The 23,049-nt window shown below is 44.9% G+C and overlaps 1 protein-coding gene across 18 annotated transcripts in view; it reads left to right on the forward strand.

The window, feature by feature from the left end:
* Positions 1-23,049, forward strand: part of APBB2 (amyloid beta precursor protein binding family B member 2) — a 363,766-nt gene that overhangs the window by 280,104 nt on the left and 60,613 nt on the right. For all 18 annotated transcript variants that reach the window (XM_036852187.1, XM_036852200.1, XM_036852201.1 and 15 more), the window contains 2 exons: positions 11,694-11,840; positions 14,935-15,062. In XM_036852187.1, coding sequence (XP_036708082.1) covers positions 11,694-11,840; positions 14,935-15,062 — 275 coding nt within the window. The remainder of the gene's footprint in view (positions 1-11,693; positions 11,841-14,934; positions 15,063-23,049) is intronic.

A 23,049-nucleotide genomic window follows, 5' to 3' on the forward strand; every position in this document is an offset into this window, starting at 1 on the left:
TTCCCCTTCTTCCATTAGATAATTTAGCTTTGAGTCCCTGTCATGGCGCATGCTCTGAGCATTTCCTGAATATAGGGAATCTGGTTGGTATTCCTGCCCTCTGACCTTGTAGGTTTCCACAGTGTTTACTAGGAACAGAGCCTGTTATTTACTAGAGGCGGCGGTGACCCCCGCTGGGAACCCCCCTCCATGAACTGACCACCAGGAGCCGGGGGAACAGGCAGGCAGGGGGGTGGGCATTGTAGACGATATTTCAGTTATGGATCAGGCCTTCGTGCCTGGCACGCTGTAAGTACCACATGCATGTTAGTTATTACGATGACTGTCCTCTTTGTAGCAGAAGCTGTCAGCATAGAATGTTCGCATAGGATGTATTTTTCCAGTGGGTGATCTTATTCTGAAAAATAGGAAAGAGGGAGAGTTAAGTAAATGGCACTTGCGGGCCCAGTGCCCCAAAGGGCCAGGTGTCTTGTTTTCTGCCCGAATGCTCACCATGTTGCAGACAGTCTGGGGAGAAACAGAAGGAACAGCTGAAGTACTCATTGGGATCAGTGTAGAAATGCTCTCTGGGTCCTCCCTGGCTGCCGAGGTCATTGCCGTGCTGAATAATTAATCAGGCTGATTCTTTGCTTCAGCCAGATGGAGAACTGGGTCATGCTCCACTCCAGAGTCCCCAGGCACCTCTCTGGCCGAGCCCATTGAGATGCTGGATTTAGAAAGCATTTCTGTGTTTCAAAGAAAAGCAGTAGCAGATGAAGCCTAATTTTATTTCAAACTGTGTCCGTAATGACAATGGTCTACATTCCTATGTATCATGACCACAAACTCTGATTTGCTAAAGACCTCCCTGTTACGGAAGCCATGTCCAGGGAAGATATTTTGAACCTTGAAAAGCCTAAGCATTTTTAGAACAGACTCTAAAAGTTATTTGAGGTCACAGCCCTTTGTTTTCTGGCTGCCTTATTTCTTGGCAAAATCTGGATGGTCCAGCGATTGGCCGGTGGGCAGAAATCAGGTTCGTGCTGTCTCTGATGCAGTAACTGGGAAGGAAAAGGGCAGAGGGCTATTCTGAATTCTTAGGGAGGCATCCCAGGATGTAGGCTATCAAATATGATGAATGTACCCTAAATGGGTATGTTGTTGTGGCCACCAGTATGAAATAAAAAAGGATTCTCTCACAGTTTCTACGTGGGCTGTATGATTATTCAAAAGATCCTTCCTCATAGTCACATACAGTGAGAATATGTTTATTTTTTTTCCACCTGACCCCAAGAGCACAGATAAAGAGTCTCCGCAGAGCAGCTTTGCATAGCTCAGGCAGCAGCAGGATCGATACGCTCTTAGAATCCAGGTGAAATGGGCTTGAATCCCAGTCTCGTGTCCTGCGAAGTCCATGGGTTCCCCTGCACAGTTCTGCCTGTTCCCTGGGCTTATATTTCTCTTGTGTTGACTCCCTGTTCTCCACTCTGAGGCCTCCGCCACTAATTTTCCTCCGCCAAGCATCTCCCCAGGGGAGGAGTACACCCTTCTCTTAATTCCTGACGTCAGCCATCTCTGCAGCAGACTTTTGCTGGAGCATCAAGGGTAATATCCAGGGGGCTTACATTGCATCAAAAACAGTCACTGGTTTTCAAAACTGGCTGTTGGACTTCCCTCATCTTTCTCTTTAATGGCAGTGCCTGCCATTTCCAAGGTTGTGCTTTCCCAGAGGCTGTGCAGCCCTTTCTTGTCCCCCCTACCTGCCTTTTCCCTTTCATTTAATCTGTCTCCCCTAAATTCCTGATCCTCTCTTATGTAGAGCCATTTAACCATTTTCCCCATCCACTTCTCAAAAAAGAACTCTGATGCCAGCTAGTCAGCTTTTTTCTACCCTCAATACACGTTACCTTAATTCATGTCTTGATAAGTGAGTACTCTGGTATCCAAACTCCTTGGGATTCTTTTGAAGTATTTTATATTCCCAGAGCCTTTGGAAAGCTTTGGACCCTCTTTCCACAATATGCAAACACACACATAACTTTTGGATATATTTGCAGGAGGTTTAGAACTTGCTGAAGCCCCATCCGTGGCTCTCCGAGGTCCGAGGACTCTTAGGTGGGCCTGAGGGTTCCACCCCCTGCTCCTCCCCAGGCCCCGGGCCTCTCCCCACCCCCAGGCACCCAAGGTATAGCCGTAGTGAGGTTGGATCATTACTTGGAAAAACGAAACAGGATTGACTGGCTGACTGTTGGTGGTGTTCCTCAATCCTGACACTTTTGACAGGGATCAAAGACCTTGGGAAAGCAGTAGTCACCTTTCCTTGAGCATTCCCTATGGGCCAGGCCCTGTTCTTAGCATAAGCCTTCCCGTTAGTCATGCCAGTACCCCCAGGAGGTCCATACCACTGTCCTCACTGCAACAGATGAGGAAACTGAGGCTTACCAAGATTAAGTAACTGGGCTCAGATCTCACTGCTAACTAATAGTGGCCAGCCTGGGATTGGATCCCAAGTCAGTGACCTGAAACCTGGGCCCTAAACCACGGCGCTCACAGCCCCTCCCCCCACACCACTGCACCTTACTCTTCGTGGTTCATGTCCACAGAGCTGTGTGACCTCTGGTGTCACAGCCAAACAAATACGCCCTTCCAGTTTTCTGCAGCACTGCTCAGAGCAGAGTGTTTGGCCTCTTTGGTTCATGGATGTGCCTCCAGTACCTGGCATATAGCAGGTGTCAGTAAATCGCTGTGAAACGAATGAACCCATCCATCCTACAAGGCTCAGCTCAGTACCACCTCCTTCCAGAAGCTGTCCATAACTCCCTCTGTGAGTTAAAAGGCTCCTCCCTCCATGAGCAACCAACGCGCACGTGGGCCTCTGTGTCCCCTTATTTCTCGTTGCCGTGTCGTGGATTCCCACTGTGTCTACTCCGCGTCACACTCATTAATCTATGTCTCCAGGAGCTAATAGGCACTCAATAAATGTTTGTTGACTTGAAGGCACAGTTGTTATTGTGCTGCAGGGTAATTAGGCTTAAATGGTAAGCAGTTCCTATAAATGAGTGTTCTTTAGGATTACATTTGTAGTGCTAGACCAAATTTAGCTTTTCTCTTAAATTTTCTTAGTTTTTTCATACCCATAATTTAGTGTCGCTGTCAATTCTGGTATCGTTTATTTTTCGTCATCATCCCCCCGTAGTTATGTAGAGCACTGACGGTGTTCTGGGCTTCAAATGCGCTGCTTCACAGACTGCGCTCATTGAGCAGCATCTTCTTTGGTGCCGTGCACGGAGGCCGGCTCGCCTGGGAGGAGGCAAGGTTTGTGTCCGACTGTAGCTCCAATAGCTCCAGTTCCCTCATCTCTCCCCTCCTCCATCCCCTGCCCCACCTCGTGGTCCAGGAACGAGGTCGCCAGTTTTCTGCCAGCAGGCTCTCATCTTGCTTGTCCTCGTTGAAGCTCGGACAAGGAGAAGTGGAAGGCCTGTGGGAGAACACAGGCGGCCATGAGAGGGTCTCCTGCAGCCAGAGAGAGAAGAGAGGGAACATTCGCTGAGGGCCTGCAGTGCCCCAGCCCTGACCGTCCTCCTTTGCTTTTTGGCTCTCCCGGAAGTGCTCTGAGCTTACGGTTATTGTCATTTTGCAACTGAGTAAACTTAGGTTCGTGGAGGCTGAGCGCCCACTGATGGGAATAGAGGAATGCGGACCCGGGACCGTCTGGCCCTGGAAACCAAGGCTTGGCACTGAGTTCTACCCCTCGACGCATGTCTTAGGAAGAGGTTCTCCCCAGGCATCAGTCTCTATTAATAGAGGACTCAAAGAAACAAGTTGAAACAGGATGTGTGTTTCCAACCAGGATATGACAGTTGGTTCCAGCGCGGGGGAGAGAAAACCGGTGGGAGAGAAGGAAGCCCCAAGCCAAGAGCTGGGTCCCTCCCAGTTCAGCCATGACCCTGGTTCCCTAAATGCTCGTAATAACTAACAGCAGCCACAGGCACAGCGGCAAACCCTGCCCTGTTCATCCTCGCAGCATAGATAGGTTGTTGTGAGACAGGGATTTTTAGTATCCACGTTTTACAGACGAGGAAACTGAGGCACAGAGAGGTTAACTAACTTGCCAGATTCGCCTTTCAGGACCAGTCGTAGGAACAGCATGACTTTGAGTAAGGAAGGGGCCGTCTGTGGACGGCAGTGGTTCTCAAAGTGTGGTCCTCAGACCTGCAACTTCAGTGTCACCTGGGAGGCTGTTAGAAATGCAGGTTTGGGGACCGCTGAATCAGAAACGATGGGGATGGTGTCCAGTTTTCTGTGTTTTAACAAAGCCCTCTGGGTGTTTTAGCTTTGGCTGAGATCTGTTAAACTAGAGAAATCTTTAAAATCCACATATAGAGAAAAAGTTAAAATTTATCAATCGCATAATAAATGTTTGTTGAGTTCTTATTATATGCCAGGCACTATGCTAAATATTTTACCTGCATTATCTCACTTAGTCCAACAACAATACTATAAAGTATAGGTACTATTATTATTCCCATTTTACAGATGAAAAAACGAAGCCTTAGAGACCTAAGGGACTTCCCCAAAGTCACCAGCTGGTAGGTAGCAAAGTCATGACTTGAATCTAGATCCATCTGATGACACAGTCCATACCCTGAACCATCCATTACTCATTTTTGCCCTTTTGGTAAAGAGCTATTGAAGAATGAGCATTAATATAAGTACAAATGTTGATATTTTTTGCAAAATTTGGAAAAAGTGGGATAGGGAGGGTGGGAGGGAGATATGGGGATATATGTATACATATAGCTGATTCACTTTGTTATACAGCAGAAACTAACACAACATTGTAAAGCAATTATACTCCAATAAAGATGTTAAAAAAATAAATAAAATGACCAACAGGTAACTTAAAAAAAAAAAGAAAAAAGTATTTGAAAAATCAGATTGATTAAACATTTGATTACATATTTTGATTGAATATTTTGAGCTCCTCCTGTTCTCTGAAATGAGTGTTTATTCACAGAGCTGATTCTAATTTCCCGAGTTTAAGGAAAAGAGGTGGTGGTTATAAACCTTCCTAGCCACACGAGGGCAGCACCAAATAGCTCAGGTTGCTCTTTGCCGCTTGGTTCTTTGAAAGGAAACGGAGCTCGTTGCTTAGTGGAGTTTCCCCTCCATAAACCCGTTTCCCCTTCCTTTGTCCGTAGGGACCAGTGGTGAAGCTTCTCAGATCAGATACTAAATTACATACGGAAAATTAATCATATTGTGAGGGCTCTTGTTTTTTGAAATCCATGTATTCTTGGACTCAAGGACAAAAAAGCAGCCAGTATTCTTTTTTTTTTTCACATTCTATTTTTTATTTTCTAATTTTTTAAAAACATCTTTATTGGAGTATAATTGCTTTACAATGGTGTGTTAGTTTATGCTGTATAAAAAAGTGAATCAGCTACACATATACATATATCCCCATAACCCCTCCCTCTAGCGTCTCCCTCCCACCCTCCCTATCCCCCCACCCCTCTAGGTGGTCACAAAGCACCGAGCTGATCTCCCTGTGCTACGCGGCTGCTTCCCACTAGCATCCGTTTTACATTTGGTAGTGTATATATGTCCATGCCACTCTCTCACTTCGTCCCAGCTTACCCTTCCCCCTCCCCGTGTCCTCAAGTCCATTCTCTACATCTGCGTCTTTATTCCTGTCCTGCCCCTAGGTTCTTCATAACCTTTTTTTTTTTTTTTTTAGATTCCATATATATGTGTCAGCATACGGTATTTGTCTTTCTCTTTCTGACTTACTTCACTCTGTATGACGGTCTCTAGGTCCATCCACCTCACTACAAATAACTCAGTTTCGTTTCTTTTTATGCAGCCGGTATTCTTTTTCACCTTCCTTATTGTTAATAAATTCTTTGAGTCTTCACAGGCTGTAGGACTCTCGAGTAGGCTATTAGAGAAAGTGGGGAAATGTGCTCCTGGCTTCTAGTTTTAGGGCATAGGACCATCCCACAGTAATGCTGGTGTATTAGGGTTCACCCCCACCAGGGTCACCAGGATGCTGTACTGACAGCAGCTGCTGTTGATCTTGAACCCCATTTCCACCTGGGCATATCTCAGTATCCCATCCAAGCCTCGGTTTCTATGCCAGAGGCTGAATTCACTGGAATTTTTTTTTTTGAATTTTATTTTATTTATTTTTTTTTATAGATCAGGTTCTTATTAGTTATCCATTTTATTATACACATCAGTGTATACATGTCAATCCCAATCTCCCAATTCATCACACACACACACACACACACACACACACACACCACTTTCCCCACTGGGTGTCCATATGTTTGTTCTCTACATCTGTGTCTCAATTTCTGTCCTGCAGACTGGTTCATCTGTACCATTTTTCTAGGTTCCACATATATGCGTTAATATACGATATTTGTTTTTCTCTTTCTGACTTATTTCACTCTGTATGACAGTCTCTAGATCCATCCACATCTCAACAAATGACTCAATTTCGTTCCTTTTTATGGCTGAGTAATATTCCATTGTATATATGTACCACATCTTCTTTATCCATTCGTCTGTTGATGGGCATTTAGGTTGCTTCCATGACCTGGCTATTGTAAATAGTGCTGCAATGAACATTGGGGTGCATGTGTCTTTTTAAATTATGGTTTTCTCTGGATATATGCCCAGTAGTGGGATTGCTGGGTCATATGGTAATTCTATTTTTAGTTTTTTAAGGAACCTCCATACTGTTCTCCATAGTGGCTGTATCAGTTTACATTCCCACCAACAGTGCAAGAAGGTTCCCTTTTCTCCACACCCTCTCTAGCATTTGTTGTTTGTAGATTTTCTGATGATGCCCATTCTAACCAGTGTGAGGTGCTACCTCATTGTAGTTTTGATTTGCATTTCTCTAATAATTGGTGATGTTGAGCAGCTTTTCATTTGCTTCTTGGCCATCTGTACGTCTTCTTTGGAGAAATGTCTATTTAGGTCTTCTGCCCATTTTTGGATTGGGTTGTTTGTTTTTTTGATATTGAGCTGCTTGAGCTGTTTATATATTTTGGAGGTTAATCCTTTGTCTGTTGATTCATTTGCAAATTTTTTCTCCCATTCTAAGGGTTGTCTTTTCGTCTTGTTTGTAGTTTCCTTTGCTTTGCAAAAGTTTTTAAGTTTCTTTAGGTTCCATTTGTTTTTGTTTTTATTTCCATTACTCTAGGAGGAGGATCAAAAAAGATCTTGCTGTGATTTATATCAAAGAGTGTTCTTCCTATGTTTTCCTCTAAGAGTTTTATAGTGTCCGGTCTTACATTTAGGTCTCTAATCCATTTTGAGTTTATTTTTGTGTATGGTGTTAGGGAGTATTCTAATTTCATTCTTTTACATGTAGCTGTCCAGTTTTCCCAGCACCACTTATTGAAGAGACTGTCTTTTCTCCATTGTATATCCTTGCCTCCTTTGTCATAGATTAGTTGACCATAGGTGCGTGGGTTTATCTTTGGGCTTTCTATCCTGTTCCATTGATCTATATTTCTGTTTTTGTGCCAGTACCATAGTCTTGATTACTGTAGCTTTGTAGTAGAGTCTGAAGTCAGGGAGCCTGAATCCTCCAGCTCCGTTTTTTTTCCCTCAAGACTGCTTTGGCTATTTGGGGTCTTTTGTGTCTCTGTACAAATTTTAAGATTTTTTGTTCTAGTTCTGTAAAAAATGCCATTGGTAATTTTTTTTTTAAGGAATTCCTTTATTTTTATTTTTTATTTATTTATGTATTTATTTTTGGCTGTGTTGGGTCTTCGTTTCTGTGCGAGGGCTTTCTCTAGTTGTGGCGAGCGGGGGCCACTCTTCATCGCAGTGCGTGGGCCTCTCACTATCGTGGCCTCTCTTTTTGCGGAGCACAGGCTCCAGACGCGCAGGCTCAGTAGTTGTGGCTCACGGGCCTAGTTGCTCCGCGGCATGTGGGATCTTCCCAGACCAGGGCTCGAACCCGTGTCCCCTGCATTGGCAGGCAGATTCTCAACCACTGCGCCACCAGGGAAGCCCCGCCATTGGTAATTTAATAGGGATTGCATTGAATCTGTAGATTGCTTTGGGTAGTATAGTCATTTTCACAATATTGATTCTTCCAATCCAAGAACATGGTTTATCTCTCCATCTGTTTGTATCATCTTTAATTTCTTTCATCAGTATCTTACAGTTTTCTGCATACAGGTCTTTTACCTCCTTATGTAGGTTTATTCCTAGGTATTTTATTCTTTTTGTTGCAATGGTAAATGGGAGTGTTTCCTTAATTTCTCTTTCAGATTTTTCATCATTAGCGTATAGGAACGCAAGAGATTTCTGTGCATTAATTTTGTATCCTGCAACTTTACCAAAGTCATCACTGGAATTTTGACTAGAGTAATTATAATAATTGATTATGCAAATTAGGACACTTTTAAGAGTAAAAGGAGCTGCTCTTAAGAATTTTTCCAGAAAAACAAACATAAATCAGAACCATCCTGCAGACAGTTGGAGCATAGGGTCACGCTAATTACACATCTCCTTTCATTTTCCTCCTTTGATGACTCCTTTTAAGATGCATGTGACACTATATTCATTTGCTCTTTCACTCAGCAATGCTCATGGAGTGTTTTCTATGTGCTAGGTTTTCTGCCTGCATTATGTTGTTTTCTCTTTGTGAGAACCCTCTGAGTTAACTATCATTGTTATTCCCATTTTTGCAAATAAGAAAAAAATTGGGACTTTGTAAGTTACATGGCCAAGATCACAGTACCTGTAAGTCAGAGCTAAGATTGTAATTTAGGCTGTCCCTGCTCTTGGGCCAGGTACACTCAAACAGTATTGACATCACTGACTGTGTTCTTGTGCCTCTTTGTGGACCCAGCCCCATCGGATACTGTCCCTCCAACAAGCTCTCAGGCATATGGCAGAGTGGTTAAGAGTGAGGGCCTAGAAGTCACACTGCCTAACTTGAATCCTGGGTCCACCACTTATCAGCCTTGTGCTTCACTCACTTACCTTTCTATAAAATGGGTACAGTAACTTAGTATTGACCTCACAGGGTTGAGGAGAGGATTAAATGAATAAATACCTATGAGGTGACTTCTAGAACTCACCTAAGGATGGGGGCTAGTTGCCAGTGGAGCCCACCATTTTATTAGAGGGTTGGAACTTCCAGTTCCATGCCCACCTCCAGGGAAGGGAGAGGGCCTGGAGATTGAGTTCAGCCACCAGTGGCCAGTGACTTATCAGTCGCACGTATATAATGAAGCCTTCACAAAACCCAGAGGGCAGGGTTCAGAGAGTTTCCAGGCCAGTGAGCACGTGGAACTTGGGGAGAGTGGCACCTGGGGAGGGCATGGGAGCTCCGGGCCCTTCCCCCATGCCTTGCCCTGTGCATCTCTTTCCTCTGGCTGTTCCTGAGTTATATTCTTTTATAATAAACTAGTGATCTAGTATACAAAATGTTTCTCTGAGTTCTGTGAGCCACTCTAGCAAATTAACTGAACTCAAGAAGGGGGTCGTCCAAACCTCGATCTATAGCTGGTCGGCCAGAAGTACCGGTGACACCCTGGACTTGGGATTGGCATCTGAAGTTGGCGGAGGCAGGAGGTGGGGCGGGCAGTTGTTGGGGGGACAGTCTTGTAGAACTGAGCCCTTAACCTGCAGGATCTGACGCTCTATCCAGGTAGATGGTGTCAGAATTGAGTAGAATTCTCGGACACCCTACTGGTGTCTGAGAATCGCTTGTTGGTGTGGAGGAAAACCTCCACACATTTGGTAAAGGTGGAAAAGCTGAGTTTTTCCATTACAAGGTGGTACGTAACAAGATGAAAATGGCGGGGGAGGGCTGGGTTGTGGCATTGTGAGTTTACTCACGAGGGACTATGTTGGGAACCAACAAGGGAGGGAAGTTCCTGGGCATAGCCCCGTGAAGTCCTGGGTAAGGGGCTGCCCTTGCACCTGTGGCATCCTCTTCCCCTTGGGCAGTTTCTCTCCAGCAGAAACACATGAGCACATGAAATGTGAGGACATCTCCCAGAACCTTTCCCCAGGACACTGGGTCCTGAGTAGCTTTTGCCGTTGTTGTAGGGATGACCTTCTCTTTTTGGTGTATTTGTAGAAGGCATCCTGTGCACCGTCAGCGAGCAGGAGCTGTTCTGCTCCAGCTGGTGGCCCAGGTACCTCAGTCCTTCCCCTTTAGGACGTGAGGATCCACCTTCTGTTAGCGTAACTGGGTTGTCTTTGGTCTTTTCGTGTTTTTCTTTTCCCCTGAGAAAGTGTGATTAGCAATTCAGGAAGGAGGCACCAAGTCTGGGTGTGGGGTCTGAAACAGAGACGGTTGAACTAGAGTGAATGTGGTCACTTTGGGACGGTTTGCTGCATTTCTTCATTTTATTATGAAGTTCACTTTGGGGAACTTCAGAAGACACTCTTTGAGAAACAGCCTGTTGGCTCTACAGAAGTGTGGCACCTTATCTGCCCTCCTGTCCTTCAAAGGTGGTCCCTTCAATTGATGTGCAGCTCAGGAGACCCGGGTCACAGGTCGTGGTGAGAAACCGCAGTTCCAGCCACCTGGTAAACCTGGTGATTAACAGCTAGGCAGATGCTCTAGCCAGATCGCCCTCGTATGTCCCAGGAACTTCTTTCTTTATAAATTTTTGGATTTTTTGCTTGTTACAATATGGATAAGATACTTTCTGTATTTCTTAAAATTGAATACCTGAACTTTTAAAAGGAAGACAAGGAGTGTGATCTCAAATCAAATATCTCTAAATGATAAAAGAATAAATGGAATTTGTGCTCTAAGGTATCTCACAAGTCTGTCCATTCTGTAGGCTTTCAGGATTTGGTGCTAGTAACAAACGCTGAGACCTATTATCATGAAAGCACATTTTCCCTCCTCCTCTTTTTTTTTCATTTCTGGTTATTAGAGAATACATTTTGCCTCATTGTTATTAGAAACAAGTGACAAACATGTAGCTAATTCTTTCTCCCAGGTGCTTAACAAGTAACAAATTTCACAGGGGTCACATTTCGTACTCTAAAAACAAAACAAAAACCTGCCTTATACTAGATAAAGGTGCTTAGAAATGTTATGCCCATTAGCCCTGTAACTGTACTTCTAGTAAGCTGTTCTAAGAAAAAAACCCTGAACACACACACTCACAAGAACACACACACACACACACAGAAAGTTAGGCAAGAAGATAGTTATTACTACATTTTTTTAAAATTAAATTTATTTATTTATTTATTTTTGGCTGCATTGGGTCTTTGTTGCTGTGCACAGGCTTTCTCTAGTTGTGGCGAGCAGGGGCTACTCTTCGTTGCGGTGCACGGGCTTCTCATTGCGGTGGCTTCTCTTGTTGCGGAGCACGGGCTCTAGGCACACGGGCTTCAGTAGTTGTGGCACACGGGCTTAGTTGCTCCACAGCGTGTGGGATCTTCCCGGACCAGGGCTCGAACCCGTGTCCCCTGCATTGGCAGGTGGATTCTTAACCACTGCACCACCAGGGAAGTCCTACTACATTTTTTTAATAGCAAAAAACAGCCACAATTTAATTTTCCAACAATCTAGGATTCGTTACTAAATTAGATGATTGAACATTTTGTAGTAATTAAAGACGCATTGAGTACACCTTGTAGAGGATTTTAAGATACGTTGACCTGTGGCCAGTGAGTAATCTCCCGTCCTCTGACTTTCCTCCTAGTGTTTTGCTGTGCGCTCTCTGGGATGGGTGGAAATGGCGGAGGAGGACCTCGCCCCTGGCAAGAGTAGTGTTGCCGTCAACAACTGCATCAGGCAGCTTTCTTACTGCAAAAATGACATCCGTGATACAGTCGGCATCTGGGGAGAGGTAAGTAACAGGTGAAAATAATTAATGGCAGATTTGCTTGCATTCCACTGCTCCTCACGAAACCCCAGAGCTCTGAGAGCCGAGAGATTTGGTACTGAGGGCTGATGAAGGTATTTATCGGGGGCACTTTCCCGTGAAGGCAGCTGATGTAGACATGATGCACCTGTGATTTACCTATTAGCCCTGCCAGAGCCCGTTGAGGACTGGGGCCCTGGGAGAGGGCGTTTCTTGGTGTCTAAATGACAGGATCTACTTTGGTATCCTGAGTCCCCAAGGATCCATGGATGGACTTAAGGGCCCAGAAACCCCCTAACCTCCATGCATAGTTGGATGTGCCAGTCTACAAGAGCAGTTTTCTGGGAAGAAGACCCATACCTCTCTCAAAGTACATTCTCAAAGGGGAACGCGACCCCCACATATACACCCAAAACTGTTGTTGCCCCTTCTCTAAAAGTTGACACGTCATCCTTTTATAATATAGTCTTCTTTATTTGCGATCTGAAAATCCACCTCGTACATGAGTTTTGGAATTGATACCTGTGTATTCTTTCTTACTGTGAAGAACAAAGCAATTCCAGTTTGAAATGTTAGTTGAGATCATTTCAGAAAGGAAAGTAATGAGTAAAAATACCAAATTTGTATAAAAATCACGTGAAATTGGAAAAGCCATATTCCTCCCAAGCTCTGAGACCTGTACAACAAGCACATGAGGAGCATCACGAGATAGTGGTCTGCGTGAATCCACTCTACTTGATCGGTCCCCACTTAAGAGCATTGGCAGCGAAAGTTTGCTTTTTGATTGGGCTGTTAGGAGCCCCTGTCACCTTTTGTCCTAGCAGCACTGTCACAGCAGGAGGTAGGTTCCCAGGGCTCCGCATGGTAGAGTCCATCTGCTTTAGAATGGGGCTGAGCTGCATCGCCAACCAGACTTTTAGATGCCAGGCATGGGGGGAGAAGAGGAAGAATTTTCTCCTGCCAAGAAAAGGACACTTTTTTGGTATTTGCCTCTATTATCCTTTCACTGTGTTACCTTTCCAATACCCAGGCCTATTTCTCCCACCAAGTTATTCATCTGTCTTCTCTCTCCTTCATTCAAAATGCTGTTCTACCAAAGGCATAGATCTCAGCTAGGATTTAGAAGGACGACTGGCGTAATCTATACTGCTGTGTGAGAGACTAATGAATACCACCAGGTATTTAGAAGAGCTAAGTAAGATTCTAAAGGAATCTCCAATTGGCACGATTCCAGCAGGAAAGAAAGCTTTGGATGGGCCAGCAGTGCCTGAAAATCTGCTATGCCTTCCCACCTAGTTAGCCCCCGCTAGGTCATTCCTATTTTCCTCAGTTCTTTCCTCTTCTTCTGAAACGATAAATTCTTCAAGCAGTGTTTCTAGTTCATAGTATATAAAGTACAGCTCAGTGTTTAGGGTTATGAGCTGTGACTATTTGCCATGCCTCACCACGCACAGCACAACTCCTTAAAGTTTTGTTGAACGGCTGACTGAAAATAAAGTCATGACTTTCAGATGAGTGTCCCATCTTTAGATGACACCTGCATAAGTATTGGTCGTTTGGGTTACAAAAACCAATTAGCAAGACTTTACAGTGGTCAACCAGGAGTTGCTGAGTGTTCATGAGAAAAGGGAAAGGGCACATACAGGAAGACACGAGTGTGTTTGATGAACTCAACAGAAGCCACGGTGCATTTTCATTCAGGGATAGTCCACACTCAGCCAACCATTCTCACTTCAGATGACCAGCTGGCAGCTGTCACTGGTTCTGTCCAGTAATACGATGACTGTCAACAGAGGTAATTGACGAAGATGGCCTATTGTGTGGACCAGTTGTGGTTTCTAAGCTGAATCAACCCAAAAGAAATGCACCACCCAGCTCAGTGCGGGGTGGGGGGATGATTTCAGCTCATCCTGGATCTCATCTGTAGACGCTTGGCTTAGACATTGACTAGCAGAGGCACTGAAACACCCATGTCTGCCACGTCGGCAGCAGAGCTTGTGTTCACTCTGAGAACCTTTGATGGGGACCTACAATATCGTTCTCAAAAACCAGACCAAGGAGCATCTATCCTGCTTTGGATTTGAAGATCTGCCAGGAAGCCTCACTGTGCTGCCTTGCTAGACCTCCCTAGCGTCCACGCCACAGCATCTGGGCTGCCCATGACCTTCAGTGGACAGTTTAATAATTTCTTAAAATTATGCCTGAGGTTTTGCAAGGGGAGTGAAGTCGGATGGCCTAGCATTCCTACCCTCAAAGAGCCAAGATGTGGGGAGACAGGAGACCAAAACCTGAAAACCTGAAGCGTGATGCAAGAAACCTCAGCCTCCCCCGTGTTGGTATCACAACAGCACACGCGCAGCTAAAGGCCTCGTGGCTTCCGTGTTAGACCGTGAGCAGTTTACTTAACCTATGAGCCTCAGTTTTCCCATCCGCTAATCACAGATAATAAAACCAAGCTCTGAGGCAAGTTAGAGCACTCATGAGCCAAGGAACCTGAAGCCTGTGGCATAATATCTGAGATGTGATAAAGTCACTTCAGCGTTAGCTATTGTAGCACCGAGAAGTGTCACAAAGCTGTGCCTGCTATTTACCAGCCAGATCACACAGATAAGAAGTGGTGTAAAAGTTGAGAAGAGACAGACACCGTTGTGGACCTGGGAAGGGCGTCAAGGGGATGCCTGGTAGGGTCTGGCCAGAGGGGAAGGAATGGGGACAGAGGGGTTATGAGAGGATGACAGACTTGGAGTTAGTAAGAGACCAGATTCTCCAGGGAACCCGCCATTAGCCTTTTTTCTTAGAGTAAAGATTCAAAGTGTAAATAATTAAAAATGAGAGCCAACTAGAAAGCAGGCTAGGGACACATGTCAGAGGATTTGGAGAAGGAGAGAGAAATTGGGCATGTGAGGGGAAGATGAAAGATTTATGAATATTTTAATCAGGAGGGGATATTTCTCTCTTAGGAGAACAAATTACAGGGGTGAATTTTTGATCGTTGAACCGACACCCCCAGGTAGCCACAGACATCCCGAGGACGTGTGGTTTTGCGAGGAAGGTAACCTGTCTTCTCGTTGACTCCCAGGGGAAGGACATGTACCTGGTCCTGGAGAACGACACGCTGAGCCTGGTGGACCCCATGGACCACAGTGCGCTCCACACGCAGCCCATCGCCAGCATCCGCGTGTGGGGCGTGGGCCGCGACAACGGCCGGTGAGTGCCCCGGGCCGGCGCTGTCCTTTGTCACCTCACCCGGTGCCCCAGTTTTAGCTTAACCCTGAAGCGGGGCCTCACTGTTACTGCATGTTGCTGAATATGAAACTTGACAGTAGACTCTCTATAGAAATGTGTAAAAACTTAAAGCACATCTCTATCCCTGCCTCGTCAACTCTCCAAGCTCCTTCTGTTCCTTATTTCTGTACCTCAAACCTTTTGTCAACTCTGGATCCTGCCTCTGATTCCATGTATTTCTCCCCCCCTCCCCCCACTCATCCTCATTCATCTAAGTTCCCTACTCATCCAGGCTTTCTGAACTCCCACCTTTTTTTTTTTTTGTCTTCTCTGCAGTCTGTTTTAAAGTTGAGTCTCAGCTATTTCAGATGCTCTGCTATTGATATTTTCTTTGTAGAGAGCTTGTTGGAAGGGAGAGGTTGTACAGCCTTTAATCACATGCTTTATTATTTTTTTAAATTTGTTTTATTGATGTATAGTTGATTTATAATGTTGTGTTAATTTCTGCTGTACAGCAAAATTCACACTGTACAGTATAACTGTACAGGGATTCAGTTATGCATAGATATACATATTCTTTTCCATGATGGTTTATCATAGGATACTGAATATAGTTCCCCGTGTTATACAGTAGGACCTTGTTGTTTATCCAAATCGCAAGCTTTAGATCATTAACTCATGCTGATAAGGAGCTTCTGGGGTTTGAAGTTGGCTGAACTCTTTTAACGTTTGAAATGTCTGGTCATACCAAAGTTCCACTCAATGTGTATTTTTCTGAAATTCTACTGAATATTTGTCATTGCCAGCAAGTACTTCTTAATAGATGTGTTGTGAATTTTTTGCTCTCCAGAGTGACTGGAAACAAGGAAGTTCTGATTTTCAAGTACATATTCTAACTAATAAAGTAACAGTAATCACAGGCATCATACTTTGATACTTTATTAAGTAATTGGGCTACATGAAGTGCATCTAACTCTTGAATTAAATTAATCTTTGTCAACTCTCGAGGTATACCCAAGGATCTCCTAGCATTTAGGGACAAGCTATAGGATGATTATTTATTGCTCTGTTGAAAAGGGGCAAGAGCATTGCAGAAGCTGTGGAAAATCCCAGACGACAGAGAGACTGCTCCCCTGGGGTGGCTCCATTCCTGGGCATCCTGGTTTATTGGGTCATGGGGTCCTCTAGGTGGCTCTGCCTTGGCTTCGCCATCCTTTGTCTCCCAAAGATGGGCAGTAGTGGATTTGATAGTTTTTTGATTCAGTTCCAAGTCCTAAGCCTGAAAGGAAAGTGGTTAAGCATTCATCAAAGAACAAGCAAAAATTTCTGCTGGAATCACAGGTGAGAAATGGTCTGCAAAAGAGAGAGCTGCAATGTCCTATGACGGCTGATTGGATAAACCTTCATGGGAGCACAGTTGTGTCTTTGAGCTTGTGTAACAGTGATGAACGGTGACAGCTGGACCAGGTGCTTTGGGGGGAAATGAGTGGATAGATTATGCATCCACACCTGTCATTCAGTTGCTTAGCAGAGCTGGAGCACTGGAGTTGATGCATTGGCATGAATTGATTAATTTTACAGAGGAAAATACCTGACGATGTTCATGCATCATTAAAAACATTTAGCCTCGATGGAAGAGTGTCAGATACTTGATCCTTCCCTACTTCCTGTCCTCCAAGTTTGTTTTTAAGACAGGAGCCAAGGTGAAGATCATTATATACATGTACAACTGGATGGGGTTGTGTTTTTTTGTTTTGTTTTGTTTTTTTTAAATTAATTTCTTATTTATTTATTTTTGTCTGTGTTGGGTCTTCGTTTCTGTGCAAGGGCTTTCTCTAGTTGCGGCAAGCGGGGGCCACTCTTCATCGCGGTGCGCGGGCCTCTCACTATCGCAGCCTCTCTTGTTGCGGAGCACAGGCTCCAGACGCGCAGGCTCAGTAGTTGTGGCTCACGGGCCTAGTTGCTCCGCGGCATGTGGGATCTTCCCAGACCAGGGCTCGAACCTGTGTCCCCTGCATTGGCAGGCAGATTCTCAACCACTGGGCCACCAGGGAAGCCCCCGAGGGGTTGTGTTTTTTTAAGGTTAGCTTGTGAGTGGATTTCATCGATGAGGTTTTCAGTTCACCCCAACTCTTTAAAGTAAGGCCAAATGCTCTTTGTTCAGGGAGAAAATATGATTCAAATTCCAGTTGACAAAATTATTCAAGCCCTGAGCTTAGTTTCTCTCATCTGTGAGATGAGGGTGATAATAAGGACCACAAAGCACGTGTATATATGTGCTTCTGTGTGTATAGTAATTGGCCCACTGATGGGGGATGTGGAAAATGCTTAATGAATGTTAGCTCTTGATTCGTTAAAGCAACATCCACTAGCAGAGACAGCTAATTACATGGCTTCCTTTCAAAGACAGGGAGGATGAGGGAGGGGTCAGACCTCAGGGAGGTTTCGAGGACAGTTTATCATTGATAACAGAGGGCAAGAGGCTGTTTTAGACACTGAGTTCAGTTGTCCTACAAAGCAGGAAGAACCACTCCCCTTGCCACCCAGTGATATCAGTGTAAATTAGGTTACCTTGCCTTGATTATGTTTTTGAAATGTGGGCTGAGTTACTCATGTTTTTTAAACCATTTCGTATTCTTGCTCAATGTTAACAGATAAGTGTAATTTAGAAATAGACTGAGGGTTCTGCATCAGCTGTCAGGACCTCAGAAAAGCTCATGTAGTGGTTGGGGGCCCTTGAGCTAGATTGCTTTTGAAACAGTAAATAAAAAAGTGTGTTTGTCAGTGAAAGGTTGTATTTCTCCCATTGGACCCCTGAGTTTTCATTCTCTAAAAGAAGGCCTTTGTATTCCTGCTTTTTTTTTTTAATACTTTCTTTTGCTCTTGATTCCTTTTTTTTTTTTTTCCTTACAGCAATTTACAAGAGCAAATTCAATTTGTAATGCTGCAAAGGAAAGGAGTTTACACTTTGCATGAATAAAACATAAAAGTGTTTCATTTTGCTTGAGAAAATGAGTCCATTTCACATTCTCTTTTGTAACCTCCCTTGCCGAGAAAATGGAATCTCTTAGGGAATTTCTTGATGTGGTTAAAATGAATATGAAAAGTATGTATACCAGAGGCTTGAAGGGCACAGTCTGTTGAAATTCAGAGTGCTTCACTGAGCCATGTAATTTCAGGATTTATAAAGTTGTTTTGGGTTTAGCATTTTCTTAAGGCTTTCAAGTGGATTTGATGTGCTCTGAAGAAATTCCTTAGGGAGTAAGTTTACTTTGGGTGAGGGGGTGATCCAGCTGTGACACACCCCACCGATCCCTCAGGTTGATTTGGAGAAGCCTCTTATTATGAATGGCTGAGAAGTCGCCATTGCATCAGACGTTGGTTCTCTGTTGGGTGCTGGTGGTTGCAGGACTGGACTGAAGTTTTTGTCGTGTTCTTGAGAGTCACGCCTGCCTTTATTATGGCATTTCTTGGAGCCCATGTGCATTACTGCCAGGCAAAGGGAGGGCTCCCTCCTCCTACTTGGGTTCCTTTTGATCACAGTGAGATAAATGTCAAGGCTCCCAGAGATGGGACTGGTGAAAGGGGTTTCATGAGCCTTGTATTTCCAATCAAAGGCAGCACCAGGGAGCACCCAGATTGACCTGCTCTGCTTCCACCCCTGTGGGAAGGAGGCCCTGGGTTGTAGAACTGGCATTTTTGCCCCCAGTGACTGGGGCAGGTGACCACAGTGCCACCTCTCATCTTGTCTCTACGGACCTGCAGGCTGCCCTTCCAAGGATGGGGTGGGAGGGATTTCACAACAATTTCAGGGGCCGTGCTAATGCGGCCACAGCTCTTCTATTTATTCATTCGGCCCTGGGAAGCAGCACTCTCCTTATTCTTTTAAAGAGATATCAATAGCAAGCAGACATAACTTCTGAACATAGGAGACCTTAAACTGGGACTTTCCTTGCCTCTTGTGACAGGTAAGGGAAGGGGCACATAGATCCTTCTGTACATTGCCAATAGGCAATAGAATCTGCTAATCCTGTCTGTTTCCCATGAGAAAGGAAAGTGGGTGGATGGTATAGTCCAGGGTTTCAGACCCCGTAAGTGGGATTTCCCAGGTCCGTGTACCATGGAGCACTAATCAGGTCAAATCTTCACAGACTTCCCTTGAAAGGAAAAAAAAAGGGATCTAGGGTCAGTTGGGAAAGTGGGTTAAAACAAGTGCATCAGGCCCCTTTGCTTTGGACCCTCTGGGAGGTTCTCCTGTCCTGATGTGGAATGGAACCCTTTTCTTCATGGAAATGCAGTCTCATGGAACACGCTTTGGGAAACGCTGCTCTGGTCAGTAAACTCATTAAATTAGTGGCAACACTAGATTGCTGTTTTTGTCTTTAGGAAAAATTGGAATTCCTTGTAATAAATAACCATTATAAGTGGAGACCCCACTGGGCCTGCTCTAATGAAGGTAAAATTCCTTTATAATTAAAAGCAGCCATCACAGCCATTGTGCACGAGCGCTTTTTAAAAAGCACTTTCTTGTGCAGGTTAAATGTTGACCCTGTGCTACTGTTTGTGCTTATAGTTTGTATAGCAGAATTTCTCTTCTGAGGTGGTGTTTTATGTGTCTCTTTTCTGCTTTTGATGAACAATTTTTAATAAAATCTTACTGTGTGATAGATTATTCATAAATTTCCAATTGTTTATCTTTTTTTTATATAAATTTATTTATTTATTTATTTATTTATTTATGGCTGTGTTGGGTCCTCGTTTCTGTGCGAGGGCTTTCTCTAGTTGCGGCGAGTGGGGGCCACTCTTCATCGCGGTGCGCGGGCTTCTCATTGTCGTGACCTCTCCTGTTGTGGAGCACAGGCTCTACACGCGCAGGCTCAGTAGTTGTGGCTCACGGGCCTAGTTGCTCCGCGGCATGTGGGATCTTCCCAGACCAGGGCTCGAACCCGCGTCAACTGCACTGGCAGGCAGATTCCCAACCACTGCGCCACCAGGGAAGCCCCCCAATTGTTTATCTTTGACTTAACTGTTTTATCTGGTTAAGATCTCAGGAATTTTTATCTAAATAACGTAGTAAGTCTCAAGTGCACTGAATATTTTTTTCGTTTTCTCTTCTCTTGGGATATTCCCAACTGGTTTTATCCACCAAGCCCCTGGTTTTAAGTTGCTTTAGAATTCTACTGCCACACATAGTTCATGCTTTTGTTTTCCTGCCAGTGTTGTTCTGTGTTGATTCTTTTGAAAAAACTGCTTAATTTTGGGCTGGGGTTGGGGGGTGCATGGGCATCCTGGCTGTAATACTGAGGTTAGTCAGAATATGCAAAACTGTAACTTGTAGGCTTTCAAATGTAAAAGGTGGTTTCGTAACCACTGTCTTTCAGCCTCTTTTTTTTTTTTTTAAACATCTTTATTGAAGTATAATTGCTTTACAATGGTGTGTTAGCTTCTGCTTTATAACAAAGTGAATCAGTTATACATATACAATATGTTCCCATTTCTCTTCCCTCTTGCATCTCCCTCCCTCCCACCCTCCCCATCCCACCCCTCTAGGTGGTCACAAAGCACCGAGCTGATCTCCCTGTGCTATGCAGCTGCTTCCCACTAGTTATCTATTTTACATTTGGTAGTGTATATATGTCCATGACACTCTCTTACCCTGTCACATCTCACCCCACCCCCTCCCCATATCCTCAAGTCCATTCTCTAGTAGGTCTGTGTCTTTATTCCGTCTTGCCACTAGGTCAGCCTCTTTATTTTAGAGATTAACTGAGGACAGAAGGGGATGATTTGCCTTAGGTGACCCATCTAGTTGTGACAGGGCAAAGACAGACTCCTGGAATTTTCCTCTGTCCAAATAGGAGCTCCTCTGTTAATCTGACAAGAGATAATGGATGGTCTCAAATAACCTGGGGTCAGCAGGGAGACGTAGAACTCTGCACTCTAGGCCTGGTCTCTTTCCTTGGGGAGATGAAACCACAGGTGTGAATTAAAAGCAGAGGTTGACAAAATATGGCCCCGAGCTGAAAATGGTTTTTCCATCTTTAATGGGTTGTTTTAAAAAGGAAAAAATGGGCTTCCCTGGTGGCACAGTGGTTAAGAATCCGCCTGCCAATGCAGGCGACACGGGTTTGAGCCCTGATCTGGGAAGATCCCACGTGCCGCAGAGCAACTAAGCCCGTGCACCACAACTACTGAGCCCTCGTGCCACAACTACTGAAGCCCGCGTGCCTAGAGCTTGTGCTCCGCAACAAGAGAAGCCACCGCAATGAGAAGCCCGCTCACCTCAATGAAGAGTAGCTCCTGCTCACCACAACTAGAGAAAGCCTGTGCGCAGCAACGAAGACCCAACACAGCCAAAAATAAATAAAAATAAAATAAATTTATTAAAAAAAAATTTAAAAAGGAAAGGAAAAAAAGAATAGGGGACCCAAATGTGGAGGACCCAGTATAGCCTAGTTCTTTCCAGAAAGAGCATTTACAGTAACATGCATTCAGAATAGAATGAGGCAGTCATTGTGGCTTTTGTAGGAAGTCTGTGGAAAAGGCAAGTCCTGTTCTGCCATCCTTCCAGTGTCTTCCTAGTCTGACCAGCCAGGGGACTTGTCTGTAAGTTGAAGGGGACCTGGAACGTGCACACGTAACATTATGCCCACATTCTGTTCATATCTCTTTGGCCACATGCAGCTGCAAGGGATTCTGGGAAATGGAGTCTCTAGCTGGGCCAACAATTGCCAAGTTAATACCGCTATTAAAAAAGATGAGGTGAAACAACTAGCCTGTGACACAGTCTGAAAAGGAATCACCTCAGTGTTCCCAGCCTGTGACCTATTGTTTCCTGTGCCAGTTATTAAGCTGCTGTTCCTCAGCTCCAAACCCACCCTTCTCTGCTTGCTTTGTGAGACTGGAGCTGGGACTCTGCAAAAACGTTTCTGCTTCTCCAGTTTGCTGCTCGTTAGACTCTGACTAGAGGGGGCTGCAAGGCTGGAGGAAGCAGGAACTTGCTTCCTGTGTCTGAGCATCATCCTAGAACAACTTCTTCATCCCGCTGCGTCAGTTCTGACGCAGTTTTCCCAGCACCCACAGAAATGCAGAACCGTTCATCATTCCCCTTCTTCAGAGCCACCTGTGCCACTGGCTGGGGTGCCCTCTTTAAAGGTCTGAGTCCCGACCCTGCTTCAAGTCTAGAGACACCAGCAGCGGCACCACCTCCTCGGTGTCAGAGGTTTTGCACCATGGGGCTTCTCCAAGCTTCCAGGTTTTGATAATTCCAACCTCTGCCCTTTGTTCTCTCCACCCTCCAGGTCACAGCCCCCTCTTGCAATTGCTGCCTCCATGATAACTTCTTCCTATTCCCTTTTTAGTTTTGTAGTTACAGGTCTTTAAATGATCTTCTTTCTGTCCTGGTAACTGGTGTGGTTCCTGTCTCCTGCCTGCACGCTCCCGAGTTGACCCTTAAATGGAATTAGCACTGACTAAAGGAGGCAGCATGGGGGCATGCCTGCCCTGAGGAGGGCATTCGGGAGAGCAAGTGAGTGGAGCTGTTCTTTATGTTCAGCTTTGCACACTGTGGTGACACAACAGCATGTGTGCCAAGGAGACGTCCTTTCTAAATTGGTGGAAGTTGCAGTGATAAAGGGCAGTTCTGTTTTAGGTGACAGGGTTTTAGAAATAGTGGGCCTCTTGGTTTGTTTTTTTTTAATGTTTTCAATATCCACATTTTTAAAAATAAATTTATTTATTTATTTTTGGCTGCATTGGGTCTTCGTTGCTGTATGCGGGCTTTTCTCTAGTTGCGGCGAGCGGGGGCTACTCTTCATTGCAGTGCACGGGCTTCTCATTGCAGTGGCTTCTCTTGTTGCAGAGCACAGGCTCTAGGCACGTGGGCTTCAGTAGTTGTGGCACATGGGCTCAGTAGTTGTGGCTCGCGGGCTGTAGAGCGCAGGCTCAGTAGTTGTGGCGCATGGGCTTA

The sequence above is a fragment of the Balaenoptera musculus genome, chromosome 5, assembly GCF_009873245.2.
Source record: "Balaenoptera musculus isolate JJ_BM4_2016_0621 chromosome 5, mBalMus1.pri.v3, whole genome shotgun sequence".
NCBI classification, from domain to species: Eukaryota; Metazoa; Chordata; class Mammalia; order Artiodactyla; family Balaenopteridae; genus Balaenoptera; species Balaenoptera musculus.